Source organism: Pungitius pungitius, chromosome 11 (assembly GCF_949316345.1).
Source record: "Pungitius pungitius chromosome 11, fPunPun2.1, whole genome shotgun sequence".
NCBI lineage: Eukaryota > Metazoa > Chordata > Actinopteri > Perciformes > Gasterosteidae > Pungitius > Pungitius pungitius.
The window spans coordinates 10487369-10505047 of NC_084910.1; the positions used below are offsets into that span (position 1 = coordinate 10487369).

At 42.3% G+C, this 17679-nt stretch overlaps 1 protein-coding gene and 1 pseudogene across 2 annotated transcripts in view; both read right to left on the reverse strand.

Moving 5' to 3' along the window:
• Positions 1-1654: 1654 nt before the first annotated feature.
• si:dkeyp-84f3.5 (uncharacterized protein LOC334144 homolog) overlaps positions 1655-17679 on the reverse strand; it is a 67934-nt gene continuing 51909 nt past the window's right edge. The window contains exons 1-2 of one of the 2 annotated variants that reach the window (XM_037453803.2): positions 10258-10397; positions 1655-4241 (exon numbers count right to left, since the gene is read on the reverse strand). In XM_037453803.2, the coding sequence (XP_037309700.2) occupies positions 2184-4157 (1974 nt within the window). In that variant the 5' untranslated portion in view covers positions 4158-4241; positions 10258-10397 and the 3' untranslated portion in view covers positions 1655-2183. Of the gene's footprint in view, positions 4242-10257; positions 10398-17679 lie in introns of those variants that run through there. The other variant, XM_037453804.2, reaches the window with a different exon arrangement.
• Positions 12840-14553, reverse strand: LOC119197365 (chemerin-like receptor 1; annotated as a pseudogene).

The window sequence follows — 17679 nt, forward strand, 5'->3', positions numbered from 1 at the left end:
GAAAAGGCTGGAAGCACTGTGAGAATGATGTGAACACCATACTGCATTTGCTTTTAAGGGACAAGCTAGTCCAGACAGGGGTGGACCACCACCTCTCTGCATGGATCCTGGATTACCTCACCAACCGTCTACAGTATATGCAGATATGGGGACCCCACAAGAAACCGTCTGACTCCATTCATTTTCTCCATATACATCTTAAAACTTAAAAAACAACTGCTAACTGACACCTGCAAAATTCTCCAAGAACTCTGCCATCACCGGCCTGATTTCTGCTGTTGATGACAGGGAGTATACAGTGAACTGAACCAGGATTTCATAAAATGGTGCCAGCGGAATCACCTCCAGATCAACTCTGGTATAACCTTTTTTTAATTTTTATTTTGTATTACTATTTATAACTATTTTTATATTGTTTTTTTATGATGTCTCTGGGGGCTCTTTACCCCTTTGCTGCTGTTATCCTGTACATTTTCTCACTGTGGGACAAACACAATCCCCATAATCCTAATTATTCAAATTTGTAGTGGTTTCAATCAGGACCCAGGGAAAGAGTTACGTTATGAGCTCTTCTTAAGAAAGCTGCGAGCAGCAATACAACATGCCAAGCACCAAATATTATGGTGAAAGAGACACCATTGCTGAGATGTATTAATATTACTCCCTAAAGCCTGGAACACACCAAACCGACGGTCGGCCGCCGGGCAGTTTTCGGCAGACTAAATCTCTTCAGTGTGTTCCGCACCGTCAGTCAAAGTTGGTCCTAGTCGGCTTTGTAACGGCCAATTCGACATGTTGAATTGGCGTCGGGGCTTGTTGGTCAGTCGGGTCTTCTGATCATTCTGATTGGCTGCTCAGCCAGGGAACCAATACTGCCACCTGCTGGTACGGAAGGTATTTCCTCTTACGCAGGCGCAGAACGGACGTGCTAATTGGCCGTCGGGTGTTGAGAATCAGCTTGGTGTGACAGGGCAACTTTGGACCCAGACGCTGCCGACGTGAGCCGATTCTGCAGTCTGCTCACGTCGCCACTAGTTCGTCGGCGTCGGCTTGGTGTGTTCCAGACTATTTGGCAAGAGCAGTATAATAGTAGTTTAGCTTGAAACATTTGTTCGCACACAGAATGCTCCTTTAAAAAGTTAAAATGGAAAAGGAAGCTGTGCACATAACGCAATATTCATAGTCCTTTTTCTGTAGGCGTTTGTCTATCCATCTTTCTTGTCATTGGAAACACTATGTTCACCGAGCTGATTATTTATATAGGACACTATCTTTTTAGTTACAGTTTAGGGCCTTGTGGACTCAGTATGGTAGTTTGCATTCATGCCTAGCAGTGTCTATTTTTACTTAGTCAAACATATTGCCAGTAGAGGCTGCCAGATGTAATCGCTTTTATAGTTTTTATGAACAGCACAACAGGAATCTTCGTCATGTATTTGGAAATCTAGTGACTGATGCAGTTGCCAACATTTCAGATCACAAACCACATGGATTTATCTCTGCAGTTTCCATTAATTCGCTGGACAACATAATATCAATGGAGAGAACCTTCATAATATGTAGAAGAAACTAAAATATTTTGCCAGTGGGGTTTTCTTATAGCCAGACAACTGTGAAAAGGTGGTCAAAGCAAAACTGATTGCACATGAAATAATTCCTCTGCACAACTTTAATGGCACAATTAAAAATTCACTGTAATAATGCAGGAGGACATGCACATATTAATACAGGCAATTTCAATATCACAATAACTGTGAGTAAAACATGTAAAATTTAACATGTCAAAAGGGAAACTAGTAGCATGATTAACAGTAACAGGGGTAGCGAATTAAAATACAAGCAGAAGCCTCGTGCCCATTCTTGCTCGTAAACAATTGGGACAGTTTACTGTACTGTAGAATACATGGTTTAAACCTGCATTTAACATATTTCAAATATGCAGTTTGTCTTTATTTATTAAATTCAAAACTAACTTGGTATGCTCCCCATCTTCTTAGTCACCTGACTTCTGAAAATCCTTAACATATATTTCTGTTTAATGGCAAAGAAAATTTGAGTAAAAAGTAGTCATAGAATAAACAAACATTACATCAATACAGTGATTACAATATTTGCAAGAATCCAAAAAACTTAACTGAGAGAACATTTGTGGGCAATAACAATAACAAGTGGGTCTGACATGATTACCCATTGTTTTCTGAGCCATGAGAAGTCTGGTGGTGAAGAAACGTGTCCAAGCATGAGAATGTCTCAGTGCACTCAGTGCATTCATAAAGAACCTCCGAAGAATTGCCTTTATCATTTTCAGTATGGTCCATAAAGTCATCCTCAAGGTCCTTTTCTAAGACATGGTCGCCACTGGAACCTGTGCCGTGATAGGTTTGTCCAACACCATCAGCTTTTCCAGCGCTGGGATGATTTTGAAGGTGAAGCTCCAGAGAGGAAGGGTTCTTAAATTCCGCTGGACACCTCGGACACTTACTAGGTTCCTTTTTATGATAGCGCAAGTGCCGTTGGTACACACTTAAAAGCCCAAATCTCTTTCCACATTCCTGGCACTTGTAGTTAACTCTGCCTACTTTTCCTGATTGTTTGTCCTTTTGGATTTGCTCTGGTGATGCAGTTTGTTCATTGTCAGAGGAGCTCTTGGTAATCTCATCAGGCGAGCTTAGGTTTTTGTCACCGTTAAGAAAATTGGAAACCGGACCTTTTTCTGGATTTGTGTACAACGGTTTCAAAGCTGGTTTCTTCTCCAGTTCAGTTTTGTGGTACATGGCTATATGCCTCCTCAGATCACAGCGCTGTGGAAAATGTCTACCACAAAATGCACATGTGTGCATCGTACCCTTATGGTACCTCATGTGCCGAGATAAACTACTAGAATGATTAAAGACGCGGTGACAGTGCTTGCAAGGATGCAGTTTGCCATTTGGGTTACTGGCTCTTCTACGTCTGCCCTTAGGTGGCATTCTTCGCTTAAAGGTTCTTTGTGATTCTTGATTCAGCTGATCGATTTCCTCCTGAGTTTGATGTGTGAGATGATGTTCCTTCAGAGCAGTTAATTTTTGAAAACGATCCCCACATAAACCACATCTGTATGGTGTGCAAGACAAATCAGAATTAATCTCATTAGGATCCCTCAGGATTTTATTATGACCAGTCTTAACATCAATAGATGTACCATTACTGTAGACATTTTGAAGTGGTATATCTTCTATCTTCTCAGAATTCATCACTATTTCAATTTTAGAAGCCAAAGTGGGATCAGGCCCTTTGCCTTTGCAATGGTGCAGTGAATGTGTCTGAAAATCTGACATCCAGAAAAAATTGCACTTGCACTTCCTACACGTATACGTTTTTTCATTTGTCTTTTCCTGCTTATTCAAAGATTTACTCAAAGCTGAAGCCTTGGTTACAAGGTGATTTTCTTTCTGATGAGCATTAAGTGCATCCACTTTAAGGAATCGCTTACCACAATGACTACAGCAGTGAAATCTTTCATTGGCATGGTCTTGGAGGTGTTTCTTAAGGTCCTGCCGGCCTTCAAAGATCTTACAACACAAAGTGCATTTATACCCTCGCTCGGTGTTTCGATATTGCTGATGACGATGTAAACTCTGTAGGCTGTTAAAAGATCTGCTACATATTTCACAACGGTAATGGCCCTGGCGAGACTTGTCCAAGTTTGAATCTGGTGGCCTTGGCCTGAACACATCTCTGTAAGGAGACGGCTGTGGCTGGAGTGTTGGAGACAATGGTTTGATGACGGATGGAAAATGTGATGGCAGGGCTCCAGGAGATACTGGTTTTACAGAAGAATGTGGCTCAAAACCACTCACAACTGTCAATGTACCATTTTCTTGAAGCACATATTCTCGCGGAACTTCAAATCCATTGGATGAGCCATCCAAGGAAAACGACTCCAGAGGTCCATGAATGGCCATGTGGACCAACACATTAGAGTACTGATTGAACCCATCACCACATTCCGTGCAGATGAAAGTACTTGATTCCCCACTCAACTGCGTTATAGCAATACTGTTCACCAATTTCTGATTTTCCATGATGAAATTGTTTTGGTGGTGGGCTGAGGCATCACTTTTCAGTTTGCAGTAATAGTAAAACTTTATCCAGACAACTACAAAATTGGTTTCCATGAGAGAAACATTATGACCACTCCTCCAACAGACCGTTTCTCAAAAGTCTTTGCAAGAACGTTCATCCTCTGGTAGGGTTTTCACCTGGGGAGATAAAAAAAAAAAGTTTTATTAACAAACCCCCCGAAGAACAAATTTGTTTGACAAAATTAAATGCCAGACAACAAAGCACTATGACTTCACATTTATTCTACAGCCTTGTATTTGGCGATTTTGCTGGTGAAATCTTGGATAATGTTTGAGGGCATCTTGACATAGCAACCAGCAAACAAAAGCTACCATATTGTCGCAAAGTAGTAGTGACAGAGACCCTGTATACAGATCTGTCATACATTCTACAGTTGGTCAGAGGGACAACGTGTCAACATGTCTCAGCAAGATGATGTTCAAGAAGGACCATTAACAAGCACAGACGGAGACAGCTTGTGTTGCACCTTGAATGAGATTTAGGTGTTTTTTTTTAATTCTATATTTTGTATACATGGGCGGAATGTATGATGTAATTATGTGATGAATATTTTCTTGTTGATTCAAAGCCAAAGTTGATGGCCTGCATACAATGAAGTTGTTTTTATAGCTCTGCGTAGTTACGCTGACAGTCTTCTGTCTTCCATTTTGTTCCCCAGAGCTTTCTGTACATTACATAGCCCAAACCTGTATGCTCCAATACAAAATACATGTATTGTATTCAGTTACATTTTCTGCCACCATTTTTTCGCCCATCTCTGGTTGTATGCCGCTTTTCAAGTAGTCTGACCCCTTAAAGCGCTTTAATGCACATCTCATCATCAGCACCCATTTAGATACAGAGTACCTGATAAGTAGGTGGCTACCATGGAAGCGGCCGCCTGCCCATCAGGACTGTAATAATTTATACAGAAAAAGAAACACCGAAACCGCATGCAGAAGCAATATGTGGTGATGTGCCTTGCCCAAGACATCAACATAGTCAAACACAGTCCAACAGGCCAATCCTCTGACTGAAGGACAACCCTGCTCTACCCCTCGGCCAGTCGCCCAAGCCTCTCTTGCCCCCTTGAGACCAATTTAGTGACCAAACTATCTGGTCGGTTGGAAAGCCCAGCAGGAGCATGTCATATTGAATAAACCTGTCAGTAGACAAAATACAATAATGCCAATAAAGAACTATATCAGCAATCCTCTGCAGGTATGCAGCTGGTTCAGCCTCACATCCCAACACACATAGATGGTAAAGGGATAAGCACCTCATGTTTCCTATTACTTCTATTTACTTCTATTGTGCAACATAAGACACAATTGCTGTAAACATAAATACTACAGTGGGATCAATCAGCAAATTAAAATTAACATCCAGTTAGAGAAAATGTCTCCATGCACATATCCCAAACATCACGATAAGGTGTAGAATTTATATAATTTCATCAGCTGTTCCAAAGCGTACGATGAGTCTCAATAGTCCGGGCCCCAGAGCAGGAAACAATGATGAAGTATTAAGCAAAATTCAACATATTTTACAAAATGATATGTGAATGGGGATATATACCCCATCTTCTTCAAGGTTCCACGTGTTGTGCATTCAAAGACGCTATGCTGCTTTCCCTTGTTGTAATGAGTGTTTAATGGAGTTACTGTTGCCATCATCTCGAACCAGTCTGCCCAGTCTCCCCTGACCTCTCACAACCACGAAATTTCGTCTCTGCTCACTAGGGTTGTCACAATACCAAAATGATGGCTTTGATGCTATACCTGCCAAAATATTCCGATCCCTGATGCGATACAGCGGCTCATGTGCCTCTTCAAGCGCGTTCCTGGTTTAAAAACTCGCCAATCACCCCTAACAGCGTGTCAAAGGATCTCAGAATCATTATAGTAATTTAGAACGAGAAGAAGAGGAGTTTTCTGACCGGCTGTACGCTCTCGTTTAACTTCCGCTTAGTTCATGTCCAATGCAGTCTGTTAATGTACAAATGTCAGCTGTCTATTACAGAATCTTACAGACACAAACCACACTGATGGCATAAAGGAGAGTTAAAGCCCCATTATTATTGGACATGGCTACAATCCGATCACTATGCTGCTGACAAGCCCAAGTTGTATTGGGTGCTCACTCCTTTTGCTTGACGCACGCTCCTGATTTTGAATCTAGAATCGATTGCTCTTCCTTGAGGTTCCCGGATGGTGTGGTTGAATATTTTAGCGTTGAATTATTTGCGGTTGAATTTTTGCAGTACTTTAATGTTGAAAAACATTCAGATTAGGGTTGGACGGTGTACGGTTCTGAGCCGTCACTCAGAGTCATCTCAGGGAAACATGTGCTCAGGTGCAGGAGCTCCTGCCGACAGTCCTCGGCTTGTTGAAAGAAAAGATGCCAGAAGTGAGATCTGGAAATACTTTAGATACGAAATATTTATTATATTACGCATACGGATGTCTGCTTGGTCTTGTGTTGCATTTGCTAATGTTTGACTATTAGGAAAGGTGTTGTCAAGCCAACACAGTTACAGGGCTGCCATCTCTCACAGTTTCCCTGTGTGACACACGTTTTTGCGTCTCACACTAAAAGCACAATCTGCGCTGGTTCATCTCCAACCTCGCCGACGGTAAATGGCGCATCTATGACTATTTGCGCACGTAGCCCCCCCCCCCCCCCCCCCCCAGTCGGCCGTAGCGTTCAAAGAAGCCGACGTGAGAGCACTTAATAGTAGCATCAATGTCCGAGCGTGTTACAACCAGCTGCTAACATCGCTAACGAGACGTCTTGCTAGCGGATAAACTTAGTGAAACCTGTTGAAATCTGCTTACTTTGTTTATGAGAAACCAGCAAGTCAACGTGCAGCGTCACAGATGCGCCATTTACCGTCGGCGAGGTTGGAGATGAACCAGCGCGGATTGTTTTTTTTGTGAGTCAAAGCATGTGTCACATGGGGAAACCGTGAGAGTTGGCAGCCCTGTAGCTGTGTTGGCTAGTTTGACAACAACTTTCTCGACAGTCAAACATCAGCAAATGCAACACGAGACAAAGCAAGACAGCAAATAAGTTACTGAATAGTTCAGCAAAAATATACACATGCAAAATAACCTAGAATTTCACTCATGTGGGCCTATATGATTATGAGGTCAGAATGCACACAAGAATTGTACAAATAACACACTAGATGCAATTTTCATTGTATCCCTTTTCAATAAAGGGCAGAAATTGCCCTTTAATTATGTGTCCATCTTTAATGTACCCAACCCACATAGCTTACGTTTTTTTCCACCTGAAACACACTTCTGTAAAATTATGTAATTCATACATTTGGAATAACTATGTAGTCATTTAGTCAGATACGGACAATAGGCCTATATAGCCGTGTATAATCAATGCTATGATTTTACCATGTCGTTTTCATTAATATCTTGCTGTGGATTAATACTAATACGAATGACATTTGTTAAGTGCAAAAAAAGCTGGGCAGGAACAAGCTGCTAAAAAGGGAACCTTAGGTTTTATTTATTACTATCATAGATAAATATTCCAGTATCTTATTTGTGGAATCGTATCGAGTATCAAAATATTTTGCCAGGTATAGTATCGAAGTCAGATTTTTGGTATTCGAAAAACCCTAATTCAGATACATCATTTAAATGCATAAATATTCAGTGCTAGAAATTCAATCACCTTTTTCTTTCAAAACCCGATGACACAGATTTACTTCCATAAGTTTGACAACACCTTTCCTAAAAGTCAAACCTCAAGCAAGCGCAACACCAACCAGACATCCTCCTTTACCTGGATATTTCCTATACTTTCCAGACCTAAAAAATGCATAAAATAAATACTTCGTAATCAAAGTATTTCCAGATCTCACTTCTGGCATCTTTTCTTTCAACAAACCAAGGACGGTCGGCAACCGCTCCTGCATGTCATGTCTCCCCTGAGATAACTCTATGAGTGACTAGGGTTGGGTATCGAGAATCGAATGGAATCGGAACTAGCTTTGCAATTTACCCGGTATCGTTCAAAAGTTTAAAATTCGATTCCCTATTTCGATTCTCAGTCCGCCGGCGCCGACCGGAAATAGAAACCGCTGAACACCAACGAAGAAGCGTCCACCGGAAGTGTTGCCGTAACAGCGCGATCGAACATGTATAGCGTGCGTCGGCGGTCCAAACCGAAAACTTGGCAAAAAACTCCCGGTTGTTGTGAATTTGTGACGCATCAGACCAGTGCACGCGCGGGTGCCGGGTGGTCAGAGCGGAGCGGTCTTATCTGTTAAAATGAGCAGTGAGGCTGGCGCTGCAAAGAAAAAAAAAGGTTGTACTAGCACTCCCCGCGTCGACCGCCAGCAGCCCCCCGTCAGCAAAAGTGTCCCTGATTTGAGGTTGGGAGAGTTGCGCGCCCCCCCCCCCCCCTCCGTGTGCCCCGTGTTTAAGGCGCTGCCTCCTCCTCTGATTCCAAGGGTTCATCCATCAGTGGGAGCAAGGTAACGTTTAAGTACCTGCAGTATCATACACTCATGTGTAAATGTGTTTTTGTGAGGTTTCAAAAATAAAGAAAGTGAAAGTGTACCCCTGTTATTTATAATGTTTATACAATATTCAAGTTCATAGTTTGGTATTCATATTGTAGTTGAAAACAGCCCTGTTAGAAATTCATAGTAAAGTTAATAAAAAGTTCATAGAATTAACATTGATGGAGAAGGTCAGACTATTTCCTTCAGAAAGACCCTTGGTTAGCTAGCTCATTTAAAATATCTTAAACTTAAACTTTTTTGACCCTGCCTCTTAAAAGAATCGGAATCGCTGGGAACCGGAATCGAAACAAGGAATCGGAATCGCTCAAATTCAAACGATACCCAACCCTATGAGTGACGACTGCCTGTTGCGTGTGAGCTGGTAGCCCCCCCCCACCAAGTCAATGCGTGCAGGCAGCCAGACAGGGAGCGGAACACTGAGTGCACTCTGGTTGCTACTTTTTTAATGAAGTACCGGTACTAAAAATATTCAAAATCGTATTCAATGCAAGGGTACCGCTGTACCTTTCTAGTACCGGTACACCGTGCAGCATTACTGCTCACTGGATACGTCTCTGTAAACCTTAGAGATGGTTGTGCTTTAAAATCCCTGTGGATCAGCAGTTTCTGATCCCTTTTTCTTCCATTCTGATGCTCGGTCTGAATTCAGCAAGTTGGCTTGACCACGTTTATAGGCCTCAATGCATTGACTTGCGGCCATGTGATTGGTTGTTGATCCCTGACATCTGCACATCAAATCAGCTGGCAGAACCAGACATTTTGGAAAAGTAAAAACACCAAACTTCGGACAGATCTGCAAAAAAAGAAAGACATTTTTTTAAAAGCGGACCTGAAGAGTAATTTTGCCTTTTATATATCAGCAAATAATTAAGTGGACCTATTTTGAATACTTGTTGTGGGTTTAATGAAACATTAAACAGCCATTAAAGACAATGACCGACTTCAAACTGTAAGAACAATAGAAAACCGCTCAAATGAGAGATTAGACTTAAATTGAACACGTTACCACTGCTGCTACTGAACAGATCCAGTCCGATCAAACAAATAAAAAAAACACAACAAGGCAGACACTAAAAATCCAATATTGTCAATGCTTCAGTGATGATTTTTGTACTAGGGACCAATAAATGCTTCTATGCTAACGTTACCAAGGAATGACGTATAGGTTACATCATTAAACTACAAGCAGGGCACCAGAGCTCATCCGTTTGTGTGTGTGTGCGGGCGATTCCGCGATTATCGGGGCAGCCGATTGTGTTTTAGAATCCGATGTGTACAGACAGGGGGCGAGCGAACCTCCCCCAAGCAGAGATCTGTTTTACCAATGCAGCTAGCCGACCATTTCCAAGACTATGATTAATTAAAACGAAAAAGCACTCGCAATGTCTCCTTGAAAGAGATGAGGCGTAAGCAGTCCACAAATTTGTCTCAAGTAGACGTGAAGCTGTGGGGCTAAGTTAATGTTGTGGTCAGAAGATAGCTAACGTTAACGGTAGCTTCTGCTAGCTAACGCTACGTAACAAGGAGAGAAAAGCACGGCTCTTCTCGTATAACCACACACGTCTGAATCAACCAAGTAGCTCGGAAAGGACATTACTTACCACATATTTTTGGTACATGTGAGGGTGCAAATTTCAAATTTCATGAGCAGCAACCGATTAGCACTGCTTGTTTGGAGATGACGGTCCACCGCTCCAGGCCGGAGGAGCCATTTCTCACGGAACGTCTTAAAGTGGTAACGACTATGACATCATGACGCACGCAATATACGTTTGTGACGTTATTCCAGGCTATACTGTAATCTACCCTGTAGATAGAACCACACGAATAACTTTAGAAAAAATATTATTTGAACACTCATAGCTGACGGAGATTCGAATAAACACATTTTTTAACACAAATTGCTATCTGCATGAGAAACAACTAGGCTTCTCTGAAACAATTGAGTTGTCTATTTAACGGATATAGAAACACAGGGGTTAGCGGTTTACAACCATGCTACACAGAGGTCGGTAGGCAGAAAACAGAAACTAAGATAGCAGAGGAAGAAACCAAAACATATATTTAAAGTAACTAAACTTAGAGAGGGGTCTCGGTCTTGGAAGCTTGGAATCTGATATCTCATATTGGAGTGAAAGTCAGGGTGGGAATCAGGATGGTTTTACTGTGAGTCTACTTGATGTGGATGTGGTATAACACACAGTGTTTGCACTATTAAAAAGGATGTAACTCAATCAGTGTGTTGCAAGGATGTTTTTTTCTCCTGCTGAAGCTCGCTCTTTATCTGAGAATCCGTGATGTGTAGAACAGCTCTCTCTACTGGCTGAAACTAAAATAACAAGAGGCTAAAATAAAAGGGTACCAGCAACAGGACCCCGATAACGATCCCACTTACCAAGAACCAGGCTGGGCAGTAGACAAAAAGAGACATGCTGTTTGGTGAATTGTCGTCACAACATACATGAATAGCTGTAAAAGTTGCATTAGTCTAGCAGTAGTCTTTTTTTTCATTAATTTTGTGACACCTAATTTTGACAGTAATTCATGAAAAAAAACACTTGTACTATATGTGATGTTACTAGATGTTACTGGTTGCTGTTGAGGTGGGGAACTCCATCACCCAGCATTCCCTGGTCTGTGTTGGGGGACATGCGCAGAGCGGAGGGCGGCAGACCCCGGGTAGCATTACAGCGGACTGTGCTAGTAAACATTAAAAAGTTCTTGAAACATATATTACGCCTCGTCTGCTTATTATGAGAGTAAGCAAGATACAACACTGTAAGCCCATTTTTTTCTCGTTTTATTTATATAATTATTTCATGACTCTTTTATGATTCATCATCATCATTATTGATTCAAATAAACACCATGTAAACATACTTGTATGAAGCGAGAGAGGTCGCTACATGCTACAATATTACATACCCAGGCTTACGTTTTGAATCGGTGGTCATTCTATTTTTCCATGGGTCTGTTTTGTGTGACAGTTAAGTCACATTTCTTTTATTAAACAGCCTGTCCTTGCTGTAATCTAATTAGTATGCAATTTTATGAAGCCAACAGTTCTAATTCAGATCTTTTTTTTACACAAGCAAGGAAAATGAATCCAAATCCACCACATACTGCATGTGACAGATGAAAAAAAAACAAAGCTCCAACAATCATGCAAACCGACAGTGTTACAACAGAGTAACTATCCTAACGTAATACCTATTTTGAAACAACTGGTAGGTTCTTTTGTACAAATTACGTAACAAGTTGCCAACAACAGAACTGCAGAAATGTATTGTAGCCATTTGTTCTGTATGATTACAACATTTTGCTACCACATAATTCACAACCTTTTGAAAAGATCCTTAACCTTAAATCTGTCCCATTAGATTGTTAATACTTCAGGGGTAATTAAAAGGCAGCAGTCTGATAACTGATCAGTTAACCAAACAGTCAAATTACATAAATTAATTCATATGAGGTGGAAGTGCTTCACATTCTATTGTCTTGAGAGTTTTACAAAGATAGCTAAATGAAACTTTGATACATCGATTTATTCAGTTTCATAATTTCTTCCTTCACGTTACGGGAAACCTTAGACTTCAGTATTACGGGACGACATCTCTCTACTCTGACTGCTGTCCACTGACTTTGTTCCAGTGTTACGGCCAGAAACCTCTTCCTTAAAGGCAGTCTCCAGAACATTCAAGATGGATTTGCGGACTTTATCCTTGAAATCTTGTCCCATGAACACATAGAGCAGTGGGTTGAGGCAACTGTTGAGAAAGGCCAGGCTGGTTGCTATAGGGATTCCAATAGTGATGACATGGTCTAATGTAACACTTCGAATAGAAAGTAGAGAATTTGCCAACTCTATTAAAACCATAATGTGAAAGGGAGCCCAACACAGGAAGAAAGTGTCACGCGATGGTGCGTATCTGGCGGAAAGGATCCACACGCAGAGGGAAGTCACAGAAATGAGGGTTTTAATTATCAACTGAAACAACGAGCCGAGCTCGATGGCAAAACATAGAACAAAAATGTATCCTCTAAGGGACCAGCTAAGCAAAAGGCAAAACACAAAATAATCCTCCGAACGGGGAAGTCTCCTCCATGAAGAGGGAAGCTCGACAGGAGCCCACGGGATGCAGCTTCCGCGGCGCGACGCTGGAGACCGGGCGGGCAGGAATAGGCTGTACGTAAGAGACAGCGGGGTCTTGAGGCTGCTGGACAAGGCAAGGACTCGACTTACAATAACAATCCGACAAGACACAAAGGGAACACATGCAAGATATAGACAGGGTGATTAGACATGACGAGAAACAGGTGTAACAGCAAACGGGGCGGGCACTGATTGGAATGAGCGGCAGGTGGATGGGAAGACTACGTGAGAAGTGGGTGTGTGCGCTAAGGTGAGACTAATGGGTAAATGAGTGTGTCAGTGAATGTGTATGGCAGAGGGGGAGAGAGAGGGAGAGACCCGAATCCTGACAGAAAGCAGTGATAACAGCAGCAATGATCTTAAAGGAGCGACTTGAGTGGCTGGCCAGGGTGCGGTTTCTTCTGATGTGATGGATTATGACAGCATAACAGGAGACAATGACAGTGAAGGGGACAACAAATCCCAGGAGGAAGCGGGTGATGGCCATGGCCTTTTGCCGAAATAATCCCAGCTGATACAGAGACTTGTTCTCGAAGTCGTCAGTAAGAGCATAGTTGTTGAAGCAGTTGATGACATCTGCATTGTGAAACGATGGAACAGTGTCCCTGAAGATGAAGTATGGAGTGCTGAGTATCAGAGCCAGTACCCAAACCCCCAGACTCACAAAGGATGCCTTGCATACACTTCGGTGGTTCTGGGTCCAGACGGGCCACACCACAGACACACATCAGTCCACACTGATCACCACCAGAATGTAGACACTGGCATACAGGTTCAGAAAGCTTATCGTGGTGTTCAGTTTGCACATGAATTTTCCAAAAGGCCAGTGGAAATCCAAAGCTGTGTAGGTGACACTCAGGGGCAGAAACGCTGTGAAGAGGAAGTCGGCCACAGCGAGGTTGAGGAACCACACAGTGTTCACTGTTTTCTTCATCTTGAAGCCGGTCACCCAGATAACCACACCGTTGCCGAGCACACCAAGAACAAAGGCCAGGCAGTAAAAGATGAGAGACATGATGTGTAGACCCTTTCTCACCTCAGCATACTCGTGCTCATATTCATACTCATTGTCGTTATTCAAAGAGTCTTTGCTTCCAGTGGCGTCTGATGTATTGATGTGATAGAAAGGGATAGAAGTCATCTCGATCAGTATTTGGGTCCTGTCAAAGCAACATGAAAAAACAATATTGACATTGTTTGTCTTTTATTCAATAACAGTCTGAAATTATATTATGCATTAGACAACTCTGACAAAAACATATTTTATTTTATTATATTTCTGAGAAACATTATTACAAGTCTGAGAATGTTGGAACAGCTATATCTAAACACTTTAGGCATGAGTCAAAGAGGAACAGAAACTTTCTATTCATAGTCCACACAAAAAGCACCAAGCTCTCTAAATCAAAGAGTTCTTAATACACCAAATCAGTTCATTTCAGTGTCATATTTCCTTTTAACACCAAAACCGTAAAATTCTAAGAAGAAGAAGAAATACCTTTCTGAGAAACGTCCTGTTGGTCCAAGTTGAATCCGTGGCAGAAGTAATGAATTCGAGTCTTGAGGGAGAGATGCGATGACAGTAACGCCCACAAAGAGGAGGAAGTACAGCCAGTACGCAACAATCTGTTTTACCAATTTTGGGGGAACTACAACGTGTTTGTACAAACAGTTGGCATCACTTTGCCTCTGCTGATGACAATCATGCTGACACCATAACAGATGAAGCAATAACTGCTCTACACAACTGTTTCAAAAGTACACCTTGGGACATGTTCAGGGATGCTGCCACCAAGGAGAATGACATCAATCTGGTGGATACATATCAACAGTGATGTCATATCCTGCATTGGTCACCAACCTTTTCAAGCCCCAGATCCCTGACCACTTCCTTAATGACAGGCAAGATGTGCCTATTGGGGCATTGAGAGAGAAAGACTGTCCAGACTGTACTTACAAGTAGAAACTTTTCATAAATGGGTGTGACCAACAACACACAAAATGAATTAACTTCAGTGCAACATTAAAAGGAACTTATACGTTGACCTCACATAAGATGAACAACAAAACACATCTGCAAACAGTGGGTTGGATGAAAATTAACTTTTGTATCCACTGACAAAACTCTCAGTAAATGCAACTAATGTAAGTGCAGTTCAGCTCTGTTTCCCATCACAATGCCAGAAGTCATGTGACTCCAGTCGGTGTGATGGCTGTGACTGAACTCTGTCTGTGATGCCTTGTAGTTTGGCTCATAAGCACAGACAGCCAGTCTGATGCAGTCCTGTCTGTCAGTAAGCCAGCAACACTCTGCTGACAAGTCCTCAAAAGTCACAGTCCCTTGACCTGTCTTTCAGCTCGACGTCATTTCACATATCAACCATCCACATGTCGTCTGCACCTGGCAAAGCAAATGCTTCCTGGAATTTGGCTGCAACCTCCTTTGTATCAACAGGCAGCGAAGGGTTTGAAACGTTGGTGATTACGTTCACATCAACTCTTCAGACATCCTCAGATTTAAATAATTATAATAATAATACAAATGAAAATATTTGTATGTATATTTATAGTCATGATTCTTAGAGGCACAAAGCAGCAACACAAGCACTGCAAATGTGAGTGAATAAATGAATGAGCACAAGTCGCTGGGATATAGCCACAGTGGAATAGAAAGGACACATCTACGTTGTGCAACAGTCTCTGCACCGGTGAGGTCTCAGTTTACTCGACAGAGTCTCGCTTTCCGCTGTGGCATGATTTTAATCAATTGATGTTGTGGAGTCTGTCGATTGTGCACACGTCTCTTCAGTTGCATGCCCTTATAAGGAGCTGGTGGCCGGGGCAGTTCTGTATGCAAATCCAGGTGCACGAGAATGCGCGTTCAGGGGAGCGCAGTTGAGAAAACTTAACTTCTTTATTATCTATAATTATTGATAAAAGTTGACAGTTGCTACAATTTCTTTGAAGAACTTTGCATTATTTTAAATGTAAATGACCATTGTAAACATCCAAATCAAGACCGCATAAAATGGATATGTACAGTCACCAAATCTTAAGCTCTTATAAGTGTGTAAAGCTCCTTTTTGTAGGAAAACAAATGCAACTAATTAATTGTTGGTTTCATGACCAGTTTCTCTTTTGCGTGTCTGCCCTCCGGGTTTTTCCTCCACCTGCTCGGTGTCGCCACATCCTTCACCTGCACTGAGCAGTTCTATCAAAAGCCTCCACCTGTCGTGTGTTTTGCGGGTCTCTGTTGCTTAGTAACGAACATACGGTGGCCGAGACGGTTCAACACCTTCCTCTCAAGCTATGGTGTGTGAACTGGTTGAAATGCGCGTGCCTCACGGTCAATGCGCGTGGTTTCGGAAGCCTGCAACGAGTTTAATATGTCAGATATTTCAGATGTGTCAGAAGACTACCGTAACGGACTGTCACATCCAGCCGAGGAAACGCTGGCTACCGTCGCCAGAAAACGGAGCAGGCAGGTCCGCATGAATCTCTGCCAGCTGTTAAACGGGTCTTCATGTCCACGCACATCTGTCCTTCATGTTCCTCGGGTTAATGGATGACGTCATCATGACACTTGATTGAACGCTGTTACAATACAATAAAAATATATAGAGAGATGTATATAGCATCTGGCGGGTGGTAATGCCAAGCCCGGTTTCCATTAAGTTGCTACTAAAATTGTTAGTACTTAAAAAAAATATTTGGACAAGTTTGGCAGGCCGGATTAAAAATGTCTGGTTTAGAGACAAGTCGTTACATGTTAGAATATTCAAACCCAGTCGTTTTGAATCGGTGGATCAGTTAAGCCACATTTGTTTTCTTAAATTATAATAGCCTGTAATAATAATAATAATAATTGATTTTATTTGTAATGCACTTTACATTTGAAACAAATCCCAAAGTGCTACAGTTACGGTCATAAAAGAAAGGAAAAGAAATAAATTCATGAAAACATTAAAAAAAGAAAAACATCAATATAAAACAGATGATGCATAAAACTGATAAGTTCTACTGAAGAGATGTGTTTTTAGTTATTTTTTGAAAGTCTCAGTATTTTGTGGAGCCCTTAGATGGTTGGGGAGGGCATTCCAAATCCACGGAGCGGCAGAACAGAAGGCCCGATCGCCCATGGTGCTGAGTTTAGTCCTGGGGAGGAGGAGGCGGTTTGAGGTCGTTGAACGGAGGGATCGAGTTGTAGTTAGGGGGATGAGTAGTTCTTTCAAATACGGTGGAGCATTTCCATAGATGCACTGATGGGTAAGAAGGGAGACCTTGAATTCAATCCTTGCGGAAACGGGGAGCCAGTGAAGTGAATGAAGGATTGGAGTGATGTGGTTGTATTTTCGCACTCTCATCAGGATCCTAGCAGCACTATTCTGCAGAGGTGGGACAAAGTCATTGTCATGCAAGTCACAAGTAAGTCTCAAGTCAATGCCCTCGAGTCAAGTCGAGTCAAAGATGAGGCAAGTCCCAAGTCGAGTCAAAAGTCAAAGCCATCAAGTCTCAAGTCGAGTCCAAAGTCTTACCATTTTAGTTTCGAGTCATTTCAAGTCCTCTTATTATAGTGGGGACGGGGAACCCTGGGTGATGGTGCGCTGCCTCACAGACCTAGACTACGAGGAGAAGGGTAATGGTGGATCGACTGTGACTGTGTTATAGTACTGTAACGCTCACCCCAATGCTGCAGCGTAAATAGTGGGAGTGGTCAGCCAGGCTACTCCCGCTGCTAGCCGGGGAGGCGCAATCAGCAGCCATGGGGCTGCCCCCGGCGGCCCGGCGGGACTATTCAACGGTGCGCAAAGCGGTAGTCGACAGACTGGGGCTGCTGCCGGAGGACCACCGGCGACGGTTCCGGGGGGCC